The 13,144-nt window shown below is 41.3% G+C and overlaps 1 protein-coding gene across 2 annotated transcripts in view; it reads right to left on the bottom strand.

The window, feature by feature from the left end:
- Positions 1–13,144, bottom strand: part of LOC110532724 (attractin-like protein 1) — a 322,954-nt gene that overhangs the window by 108,695 nt on the left and 201,115 nt on the right. For both annotated transcript variants that reach the window (XM_036986147.2, XM_036986138.2), the window contains one exon: positions 11,335–11,413. In XM_036986147.2, coding sequence (XP_036842042.1) covers positions 11,335–11,413 — 79 coding nt within the window. The remainder of the gene's footprint in view (positions 1–11,334; positions 11,414–13,144) is intronic.

Here is a 13,144-nt window from a genome sequence, read left to right on the forward strand (position 1 = left end):
ACAGTTTCCTGTATGAAAGGGTAAACCTTGGGTTTAACTAAATAGGCTCTGATAAATCCATCCCTAAATGGAAAGAAACCTGTCCTACCAGATCGTCTTTTGTCATGATTTTTTAAATACCACATTGAAGGAGGTTGATCAGACTTTGACATCATCCTCGCGCCGTACGAGTGCTGTGGTGATCTGTGGTGGCGTGCAGAATAGCTGTCAGCCTGTCTGACTGAGTGCTGCTGACGTTTGGGGGCTGGGCGTTGGTTTGTTTACACTGAAGCTTTCCGGCGGAGCCAACGCGTGGCCACATTAAACCCTTCTCCATTATTAATGGCTGCCAAATATGGGGCAAGGGTGATTTAGTGCTCACTGGCTCAGACAACATAATCTGTCCAACAGGAGATTGTGGTCTGTGTTGCACAGTGTGAGGGGTCTATAGTTGGTACCAACTACCAAGTACTGTAGGCCTTCAGAGTCACTGACAGCTATTGAAATAACTTTCTCATTACATTTATTCTCCCTCAACACATTAGGTGACTGTTCCACTACTGCCGGAAAATATAATAACGTTATCAATTAGATTATCAAACATCTAAATGACTACATTTGTTTACTGGGAGCAACTTCATCTATTGGAAATGTACACTGCTCAAAAAAATAAAGGGAACACTAAAATAACACATCCTAGATCTGAATGAATGAAATATTCTTATATAAAAAAAAAATCTTTACATAGTTGAATGTGCTGACAACAAAATCACACAAAAATGATCAATGGAAATCAAATTTATCAACCCATGGAGGTCTGGATTTAGAGTCACACTCAAAATTAAAGTGGAAAACCAGACTACAGGCTGATCCAACTTTGATGTAATGTCCTTAAAACAAGTCAAAATGAGGCTCAGTAGTGTGTGTGGCCTCCACGTGCCTGTATGACCTCCCTACAACGCATGGGCATGCTCCTGATGAGGTGGCGGATGGTCTCCTGAGGGATCTCCTCCCAGACCTGGACTAAAGCATTCGCCAACTCCTGGACAGTCTGTGGTGCAATGTGGCGTTGGTGGATGGAGCGAGACATGATGTCCCAGATGTGCTCAATTGGATTCAGGTCTGGGGAACGGGCGGGCCAGTCCATAGCATCAATTCCTTCCTCTTGCAGGAACTGCTGACACACTCCAGCCACATTAGGTCTAGCATTGTCTTGTATTAGGAAGAACCCAGGGCCAACCGCACCAGCATATGGTCTCACAAGGGGTCTGAGGATCTCATCTCGGTACCTAATGGCAGTCAGGCTACCTCTGGCGAGCACATGAATGGCTGTGCGGGTCCCCAAAGAAATGCCACCCCACACCATGACTGACCCACCGCCAAACCGGTCATGCTGGAGGATGTTGCAGGCAGCAGAACGTTCTCCACAGCATCTCCAGACTCTGTCACGTCTGTCACATGTGCTCAGTGTGAACCTGCTTTCATCTGTGAAGAGCACAGGGCGACAGTGGCGAATTTGCCAATCTTGGTGTTCTCTGGCAAATGCCAAACGTCCTGCATGGTGTTGGGCTGTAAGCACAACCCCCACCTGTGGACGTCGGGCCCTCATACCACCCTCATGGAGTCTGTTTCTGACCATTTGAGCAGACACATGCACATTTGTGGCCTGCTGGAGGTCATTTTGCAGGGCTCTGACAGTGCTCCTCCTTGCACAAAGGCGGAGGTAGCGGTCCTGCTGCTGGGTTGTTGCCCTCCTACGGCCTCCTCCACTTCTCCTGATGTACTGGCCTGTCTCCTGGTAGCGCCTCCATGCTCTGGACACTACGCTGACAGACACAGCAAACTTTCTTGCCACTGCTCGCATTGATGTGCCATCCTGGATGAGCTGCACTACCTGAGCCACTTGTATGGGTTGTAGACTCCATCTCATGCTACCACTAGAGTGAAAGCACCGCCAGCATTCAAAAGTGACCAAAACATCAGCCAGGAAGCATAGGAACTGAGAAGTGGTCTGTGGTCACCACCTGCAGAACCACTCCTTTATTGGGGGATGTCTTGCTAATTGCCTATAATTTCCACCTGTTGTCTATTCCATTTGCACAACAGCATGTCAAATTTATTGTCAATCAGTGTTGCTTCCTAAGTGGACAGTTTGATTTCACAGAAGTGTGATTGACTTGGAGTTACACTGTGTTGTTTAAGTGTTCCTTTTATTTTTTGAGCAGTGTATATAATTGCTTTCAAATCTGGCTAGTTTGAGAATAGCAGGGAAAGTTAAAGAAAAACAAATAACCCTAAAACATTGAATTGAATAACATTTCTGGTCATTATGGAATGTTTTTGCAGCTCATACAGCCGACTATCTTTAAACCTTATTGGTTCATTTCTTTGCAGTCATTGATGCATTATGTGAACTGCTTTATGCAAAGAAATACGACCGTCTAATTTAAGATAAGGAACGTAATGGGAAATTGGTGCAATTATCATACAGATGCCAAAAGGTCAGAAGTGGACAGCCTTAACAAGTTTCTCACCTAATATTACACACAACCACACACACGGTTTAATTAATGCCCACAAAATTCATGTTGTTCTTTTGAGGACGACAGCGGTTAAACTAAATTACAGGAATAAATCTGCATTTAAATCAGAGAATTGGGCAACATCTGTCTGTGGTTTGGATTAGCAGTTAGGAGATTGGACTGGAGACTAGAGGGGGATGGAAGGTATTTTCAGAGGGAAGCTGGTGAGAGACATATGCACCACTTCCATACTCTCCAATCTGACTAAGCCCAATACATATTTTAGCTGTTTGAACATTTTAGGGGTAAATATGAGCCAATGCAAATGTAAAGAACACATTTACTGTACAGCTGCTTAAGAGAAGGGCAAATAAAGAGTGGGTATCAGACAACCAAATATGAATAGAACATAGGAGAGCGACGCATACATTTGACAATTAAATGAGAAGACCATTATCTATTCCTTTGTTTGTTTATTTATCAATTGTGAGAAGAGGCGCAAACTTAATGAGGTTAGTTGTCAAAATACAGCTTTTTCACGGTCTACAGAGGGGCAACCCTATTAGGGGAATCAAAGACGCCTGTACAAGCCGTCTTGGGCATCTTCATTAGAATTTCAAAGTAGTTTTGATTGTTTGATCTCATATCCAAAAAGTATTGTTGGAAACGTAATTAGCATAAGCCTAGCTGTAAATGTATTTTCCACTCTGCTGGTTGTGATCCATAATTAACTCTGAAGAGATCCCATTTTCACCTTCTCTACAATAATCCCCCAGAGTTTACCCTTAGGAGATGTGCTAACAAATGATATGCGCCTCTGTGAATACAATATAATTGTCAGTACAATGGAATTAAATCAAATAATGAGACATTGGCCTACAGTATTACTGTATAGTTGGGACTTGATCTATGCCCTCTATCATCTCTGTAATCCATTAGTAGATCACATATATAGATAAAATTGCATCCTTTATTGTTGAAAATAAAATGACAGAAACCTAGAGCACATGTGTTTTACATGTAAGTTAGCAAACCAGTCCCCTAATCATCACCGAGGACGATTCCTCCATGGGTCTGTACAGTATAATTTAGAATATCATTTTTGCAGGGTTTCACTTATATAATCCTGGACCCCTCGCTTACAACCCATAAGAAAATATACTAATATACAAAAATGTACTAACAATCTTAAAGAGAAATGAGAACATTGAAAAATAATAATGGCTGTTATTAATTAGGCCCATTTGGTCCTATTGACCTAAAGCATCCGAGGCACAGAAATATATATTATATCTAATATCTGTAATAATATATATACTATTATATCTAATATTTATTATCTGTAATAATATACGTTGTATTATATCTAATATTTATTATCTGTAATAATATATATATACTATTATATCTAATATTTATTATCTGTAATAATATACATTGTATTATATCTAATATTTATTATCTGTAATAATATACATTGTATTATATCTAATATTTATTATCTGTAATAATATATATATACTATTATATCTAATATTTATTATCTGTAATAATATACATTGTATTATATCTAATATTTATTATCTGTAATAATATATATATACTATTATATCTAATATTTATTATCTGTAATAATATACATTGTATTATATCTAATATTTATTATCTGTAATAATATATATATACTATTATATCTAATATTTATTATCTGTAATAATATACATTGTATTATATCTAATATTTATTATCTGTAATAATATACATTGTATTATATCTAATATTTATTATCTGTAATAATATACATTGTATTATATCTAATATTTATTATCTGTAATTATATACATTGTATTATATCTAATATTTATTAGCATCCAACTCCATTAATTTGCATTGTGAAATTTCCCCTTGATGGTGCAGGGTAAGTGATGGAGGAAATGGTTCAGAAGACTCCTACATATCTAATCAAAGTTACGAGCTGCCAGCACTGACACCAGACAATGGCGTTTCACTTTCTGACTGTGACCACAGGCACACAGGTGCTAGAATGGTTATCACACTACCTTTACATAACATCTTTTTGACAGAAATGTTTTTCTTCATTTCACTACATGCCTCTCTGTTCCCACCCTGGTCATAAAACTGGGCTCCACCCCCCTGTAATATAGGGGATGCAGTAAAATAACTAATACAGCTGGCTGTGTGTGATATCAGTGCCACTGGACTCTAACCCATGGGTGACCTGCCATGTTAATGCTGAGTGTTGGCCTCCACAGTGTGGAGAGTGAGACACAGTGAATGCAGCATTGGAGCTCGTCTGTGATATGGGACTCTTCCTCATTAATAATGTAGACGTGTCCACAAGCAAGTGTGCTCTCACTGGGGAACAGGGCTAAACAAATACACAGATAGCCGGGTAAGAGGAGACTTTACAGTACACTGCAGATATCACCACCATTCATACTGGCATACAGCTCTGTGTTATGGATTCAGATCTGCTGCATAAGTACAAACAGGAGTGCAATACATGTACAGGGGCTGTATTTTATACTCCCAGTGGCCATCCAAACCACACACACACACACACACACACACACACATACACACACACACACACACACACACACACTTCTACAACAGTAGATACAACAGAAAACATAACTTCCTATAGTAGGTCTAATCCAAACGTGGCAGAGAACTTTGAAGGACTTGACTAAATCAATGGCGGTCCCACTACAGTGGCAAGAAAAAGTATGTGAACCCTTTGGAAATACCTGGATTTCTGCATAAATTGGTCATCAAATTCAATCTGATCTTCATCTAGGTCAACACAATAGACAAACACAGCCCGCCAAAACTAATAACACACAAACAATTTTACGTGTTCATGTCTTTATTGAACACACCGTGTAAACATTCACAGTGCAGCATGGGAAAAGTATGTGAAAACTTGGATTTAATAACTGGTTGACCCTCATTTGGCAGCAATAACCTCAACCAAACGGTTTCTGTAGTTGCGGATCAGACATGCACAACGGTCAGGAGGAATTTTGTACCATTCCTCTTTACAAAACTGTTTCAGTTCAGCAATATTCTTGGGATGTCTGGTGTGAACTGCTCTCGAGGTCATACCACAGCATCTCAATCGGGTTGAGGTCAGGACTCTGACTGGGCCACTCCTGAAGGTGTATTTTCTTCTGTTTAATCCATTCTGTTGTTGATTTACTTCTGTGTTTTGGGTCGTTGTCCTGTTGCATCACCCAACTTGAGCTTCAATTGGCGGACAGATAGCCTTACATTCTCCTGGAAAATGTCTTGAAAAACATGGGAATTCATTTTTCCATCGATGATAGCAAGCTGTCCAGGTCCTGAGGCTGCAAAGCAGCCCCAAACCATGATGCTCTCTCCACCATACTTTACAGTTGGGACGAGGTTTTGATGTTGGTGTCCTTCCAAACAACTGTAGTTTCATCGGTCCAAAGAATATGTTGCCTGAAGCGCTGTGGAACATCCAGGTGCACTTTTGCAAACTTCAGAAGTGCAGCAATATTTTTTTGGGACAGCAGTGGCTTCTTCTGTGATGTCCTCCATTGAACACCATTCTTGTTTAGTGTTTTACATATTGTAGACACGTCCACAGAGATGTTAGCAAGTTCCAGAGATTTCTGTAAGTCTTTAGCTGACACTCTTGAATTCTTCTTAACCTCATTGAGCATTCTGCAAGGTGCAGGACGGCCACTCATAGGGAGAGTAGCAACAGGGCTGAACTTTCTCAATTTATAGACAATTTGTCTTACCGTGGACTGATGAACATCAAGGCTTTTAGAGATACTTTTGTAACCCTTTCCAGCTTTATGCAAGTCAACAATTCTTAATCTTAGATCTTCTGAGATCCCTTTTTCAGGCAATGCTTCTTGTGAATAGCAAACTCAAATTTTGTGAGTGTTTTTTTATTTTTTATAGGGAAAGGCAGCTCTAACCAACATCTCCAATCTCATCTCATTGATTGGACTCCAGGTCAGCTGACTCCTGACTCCAATTTGACTTTTCCAAAAGCTTTAGCCTTGGGGTTCACATACCTTTTCCAACCTACACTGTGAATGTTTAAATGATGCATTCAGTATAGACAAGAAAAATACAATAATTTGTGTGTTATTAGTTTAAGCACACTGTGTCTATTGTTGTGACTTAGATGAAGATCAGATCAAATTTGATGACCAATTTATGCATAAATCCAGGAAATTACAAAGGGTTCACTTACTTTTTCTTGCCACTGTATATAAAACTCATCTGATAATCTGAAACATAAAATACTTTAAAAATTGTCTAATATGATGCAAACATTTTGATCAAAGGGCCAAGACAGGGACAAGACAGGGACAAGACAGGGGGGAATATTCTCCTCTGTGATATTAAAACCATTACATATCTGAACACTTGGAGCGCCCATCTCCAAAGCACATATTTGATGAAGAGAAAAGTGCCAACTGTGGCAGCCTTGGCAGAGGAGGAACAAAGCAGTGTAACTATCAGAGTCCCCTGTGAAATCTCAATGGATACCACAGAAACCGAGCACGTTACCATCTCAATTAAATCCACGCTGCTGTTCGCATTGATTTTAAAAGCCTAATGATGACTCGTTTAAGTTGCACATCTGTATGCGTGTGTTTATGGTACTGTTTCGCAGCCTGTGAAAAAAAACCCAAAATAAAACAAGAGAAAGCATGAACACGATGTGGCATCTGTTCTTTAAGTGATATATCACTCTATTCCACTTCATTTAGCATCACTCCATCAGAGTTAATTGGTTCATGAGGAGCAGTAATTAAGGGGGAATGGCCTTGTTTATTGCTGCGCTCCGTTCATTAAGGAGTGAGCCGTGTTTGCAGAACGGGTGACATTAACACACCCTTCAGAACAGCCAAGGGTCAAGAAGCTGACTTGGCACTTGTTCCCACTACATAGCTTAGCCACAAAATTGTCTATATTGTAAAAATTCATGAAAACAAAAAATGGTCTTAATTTAAGGTTAGGCATCAGGTTAACTATATGGTTAAGGTTGCCTAGTCACCCTGCCTACAGTATATGTATATACAGTGCATTTGGAAAGTATATTTTCACATTTTGTTACGTTACAGACTTTTTCTAAAATGGATGTAATTCATTTTCCCTCATCACACAAATTCATTTTCCCTCATCACACCATAATGACAAAGCAAAAACAGCTTTTTAGGAATTGTTGAAAATGTATATATATATATATATATATACACAGTGGGGCAAACAACTATTTAGTCAACCACCAATTGTGCAAGTTCTCCCACTTAAAAAGATGAGAGAGGCCTGGAATTTTCATCATAGGTACACTTCAACTATGACAGACAAAATGAGGAAAAAAAATGAATTTATTTGCAAATTATGGTGGAAAATAAGTATTTGGTCACCTACAAACAAGCAAGATTTCTGGATCTCACAGACCTGTAACTTCTTCTTTAAGAGGCTCCTCTGTCCTCCACTCGTTAGCTGTATTAATGGCAGCTGTTTGAACTTGTTATCAGTATAAAAGACACCTGTCCACAACCTCAAACAGTCACACTCCAAACTCTACTATGGCCAACACCAAAGAGCTGTCAAAGGACACCAGAAACAAAATTGTAGACCTGCACCAGGCTGGGAAGACTGAATCTGCAATAGGTAAGCAGCTTGGTTTGAATAAATCAACTGTGGTAGCAATTATTAGGAAATGGAAGACATACAAGACCACTGATAATCCTCCTCGATCTGGGGCTCCACGCAAAATCTCACCCCGTGGGGTCAAAATGATCACAAGAACGATGAGCAAAAATCCCAGAACCACACGGGGGTTAGTGTGACCTAGTGAATGACCTGCAGAGAGCTGGGACCAAAGTAACAAAGCCTACCATCAGTAACACACTACGCCGCCAGGGACTCAAATCCTGCAGTGCCAGACGTCCTGTCTCCCTGTAGCACTGTCTTAGGCGTCTCACAGTACAGACATTGCAATGTATTGCCCTGGCCACATCTGCAGTCCTCATGCCTTTTTGCAGCATGCCTAAGGCACGCTCACGCAGATAAGCAGGGAGCCTGGGCATCTTTCTTTTGGTGTTTTTCAGAGTCAGTAGAAAGGCCTCTTTAGTGTCCTAAGTTTTCATAACTGTGTAATTGATGTGTAGATATGTATAGTGTAATTGTTGTGTATTGATGTGTTAATGCAGGGCTCATCTGATGAAGAGACCTTGGTCTTAATCAGACTCCCTGCTTAAATAAAAGTTAATAAATAAAACAATTAAGAAAAGGACTGTATTTGGTACACATTACTAACTAGGCTAATTTCTCTGATAGTTGATGTACTGGTGGTTTTCCAGAACATGTGACAAGAGAGCATATCCACAGCCTTTCAGCAGGCTTGGCTTGGAAATGTCATGATAATTAAAACTCTTTAGCCCTTTACGATGTGGTCATTGCTTCTGCGGTTCTTTCTAGCTGTACACGGAAGGCGTTATAAAGATAGTGATTGTCTTGGACTGTAACTCACAAGTGTCTCTAATCGTCAATTACAGGCCTCTCTCATCTTTTTAAGTGGGAGAACTTGCACAATTGGTGGCTGACTAAATAATTGTTTGCCCCACTGTATATATATAAAAAAAATATGAAATATCACATTTACATAAGTATTCAGACCCTTTACTCAGTACTTTGTTGAAGCACCGTTGGCAGCGATTACAGCCTCAAGTCTTCTTGGGCATGACGCTACAAGCTTGGCACACCTGTATTTGGGGAGTTTGTCCCATTCTTCTCTGCAGATCAAATCAAGCTCTGTCAGGTTAGATGGGGAGCGTAGCTGCACAGCTATTTTCAGGTCTCTCCAGAGAGGTTCGATCTGGTTCAAGTCCGGGCTCTGGCTGGGCCACTCAAGGACATTCTCATAAACGCTTAGGGTCGTTGTCCTGTTGGAAGGTGAACCTTTTCATCAAGGATCTCTGTACTTTGCCCCGTTAATCTTTCCCTCGATCCTGACTAGTCTTCCAGTCCCTGCCGCTGAAAAACATTACACAGCATGCTGCTGCCACCTACCTCCATGCTTCACCCTAGGGATGGTGCCAGGTTCCCACCAGATGTGACACTTGGCATTCAGGCCAAAGAGTGTGATCTTGGTTTCATCCGACCAGAGAATCTTGTTTCTAATGGTCTGAGAGTCTTTAGGTGCCTTTTGGCAAACTCCAAGCGTGCTGTCATGTGCCTTTTACAGAGGAGCGCCTTCCGTCTGGCTACACTACCATAAAGGCCTGATTGGTGGAGTGCTGCAGAGATGGTTGTCCTTCTGGAAGGTACTCCCATCTCCATAGAGGAACTCTGGCGCTCTGTCAGAGTGACCATTGGTCACCTCCCTGAACAAGGCCCTTCTCCCCTGATTGCTCACTTTGGCTGGGCGACCAGCTCCAGGAAGAGTCTTGGTGGTTCCAAACTTCTTCCATTTAAGAATGATGGAGGCCACTGTGTTCTTGGGGACCTTCAATGCTGCAGACATGTTTTGGTACCCTTCCCCAGATCTGTGCCTTGACACAATCCTGTCTTGGAGCTCTACAGACAATTCCTTCCACCTCATTGTTTGTTTATTGCATTGGCATGCACTGTCAACTGTGGGACCTTATATAGAAAGGTGTGTGCCTTTCCAAATCATGTCCAATCAATTGAATTTACCACAAATGGACTCCAATCAAGTGATAGAAACATCTCAAGGATGATCGATGGAAACAGGATGCACCTGAGCTCAATTTCGAGTTTCATAGCAAAAGGCCTGAATACTTATGTAAATAAGGTATTTCTGTTTTCTATTTTTAACACATTTGCAAACATTTCTAAAACCCTGTTTTTGCTTTGTCATTATGGGGTTTTGTGTGTAGATTGATGAGGAAAAACATTTATTTAATCAATTTTAGAATTAGGCTGTAACATAATAACATTTTGAAAAAGTCAAGGGGTCTGAATACTTTCCGAATGCACTGTATCTACCTCAATTACATCGTACCCCTGCACATCGACTCAGTACTGCTATCCCATGTATACAACCAAGTTATCATTACTCATTGTGTATTTATTTATTGTTATTATTTTGAAATGTAGATTATTTCTCTCTACAGCTGTTGTTTACAAAGCATGTGACAAATACAATTTGATTTTGATTTGATTTCTGACTTTGTGGCTGTGACGACCCTTGGCACTGGAGGGGGGAAACGAAACTTTGCCTGCAGGTGAAAATACTAGTGAACTGCGCACGTTGAGTATGGTACAGAATGTCATGGGGAGAGTACTACTATTACAAAAACATTCTGTAGTCGACCCTCAGTCAGTTTCATTGAGGAGCTGGCCTGTTCACGTGTCCATGAAAAGGTGGTAGAGAGAGTTTTGTCAATATTTCTAAAGCTGCCAAATATGCATATACTGTACCTGAAAGTCTTACCAATTATCACTATTCAAGATACATTGACACACACCGAGAGAGACACAGAGACAGAGAGAGAGAGACACACCCAGAGTCTGAGTTGGTGAGAATAGAGCACCCTCTCATTTGCGTCAGTTTGAATCTGGTGTTGTATGGTGTGCTCCACTTTTGGGCCGCATTCCAGGCAGACTACATTTCAGTTGCCCGCTTGACACTCAACTACACCATAAGATTTAGTAATCTGATACCTGTCTGCTCAGTTGATGTGGCACTTAAATACTGGTAGATGTGCACAGTGCAACTGAAAAGTCATCTGCCTGGAACACCACCATGGTTTCCAACAATTACGACAGCTGAGGAGATATGACCTACCTCTCTCCTCCTGGACGCCCAGCACGTCTGTTTGACCTTCCACACCACCGCCGCCACCAGCAAAAGGGACAGGAAACAGCTGCAGGAGGACAACGGGACAACCAATCAATCAAACAATTAGCTAATCATCCATTATGTTATCCATTCATTCTACTATTTTACAATCAACCCTAGCATTTTAATATTTTCTAATTCATAGAATTGGTATGATGTCACAATGTGTCAATGTACTTTGCAGATGATTTGGTTGCCTTTGCAACTTCTTTGACTGTTTTCATTTCTCCATGTGCCTGCATAGAGCACTGCCTGTCTGTTTACCTTAGAGAAGATTACAAAAATGTCCGTCACAAGGCTAGCAGCACCGAACACTATAAAATAGACTTTAAGATTGAGTGGCTGGCTGCTGAAGTAAACCAAGTGAAATATGGGGAAATGGCATCAGTTGGACACCATCAATAACCCCAGGGATCTAGCGCATTCCATAGAGTGGGTCAGGGAGAGTAGGAATGGCCATGCACTTCTGACAGAAAGCACTGTCACACAGAGTGACCCTAATGCCAATGACATCTGGAGGTTAGATCACACAAAGCCCGTCTTTCAACCACAGCTTTTACAAGTCCTTTAGGCCAACGCACCAAACCGCCAAGGCAGGAAGTCAATTAGAGACACTTGTGAGTTACAGTCCAAGACAATCACTATCTTTATAACGCCTTCCGTGTACAGCTAGAAAGAACCGCAGAAGCAATGACCACATCGTAAAGGGCTAAAGAGTTTTAATTATCATGACATTTCCAAGCCAAGCCTGCTGAAAGGCTGTGGATATGCTCTCTTGTCACATGTTCTGGAAAACCACCAGTACATCAACTATCAGAGAAATTAGCCTAGTTAGTAATGTGTACCAAATACAGTCCTTTTCTTAATTGTTTTATTTATTAACTTTTATTTAAGCAGGGAGTCTGATTAAGACCAAGGTCTCTTCATCAGATGAGCCCTGCATTAACACATCAATACACAACAATTACACTATACATATCTACACATCAATTACACAGTTATGAAAACTTAGGACGCTAAAGAGGCCTTTCTACTGACTCTGAAAAACACCAAAAGAAAGATGCCCAGGGTCCCTGCTTATCTGCGTGAGCGTGTCTTAGGCATGCTGCAAAAAGGCATGAGGACTGCAGATGTGGCCAGGGCAATAAATTGCAATGTATCTGCAGATGTGGCCAGGGCAATAAATTGCAATGTCTGTACTGTGAGACGCCTAAGACAGTGCTACAGGGAGACAGGACGTACAGCTGATCGTCCTCCCAGTGGCAAACCACGTGTAACAACACCTGCACAGATTTTGTACATCTGAACATCACACCTGCGGGACAGGTACAGGATGGCAACAACAACTGCCCGAGTTACACCAGGAACGCACAATCCCGCCATCAATGCTCAGACTGTCCGCAATAGGCTGAGAGAGGCTGGACTGAGGACTTGTAGGCCTGTTGTAAGGCAGGTCCTCACCAGACATCACCGGCAACAACGTCGCCTATGGGCACAAACCCACCGTCGCGGGACCCGACAGGACTGGCAAAAAGTGCTCTTCACTGACGAGTCACGGCTTTGTCTCACCAGGGGTGATGGTCGGATTTGCGTTATCGTCGAAGGAAAAAGCATTTTATAACGAGGCCTGTACTCTGGAGCGGGATCGATTTGGAGGTGGAGGGTCCGTCATGGTCTGGGGCGGTGTGTCACAGCATCATCGGACTGAGCTTGTTGTCATTGCAGGAAATCTCAATGCTGTGTGTTACAGGGAAGA

Source organism: Oncorhynchus mykiss, chromosome 1 (assembly GCF_057628025.1).
Source record: "Oncorhynchus mykiss isolate SJ-2025 chromosome 1, ASM5762802v1, whole genome shotgun sequence".
In the NCBI taxonomy this organism is placed as follows: domain Eukaryota; kingdom Metazoa; phylum Chordata; class Actinopteri; order Salmoniformes; family Salmonidae; genus Oncorhynchus; species Oncorhynchus mykiss.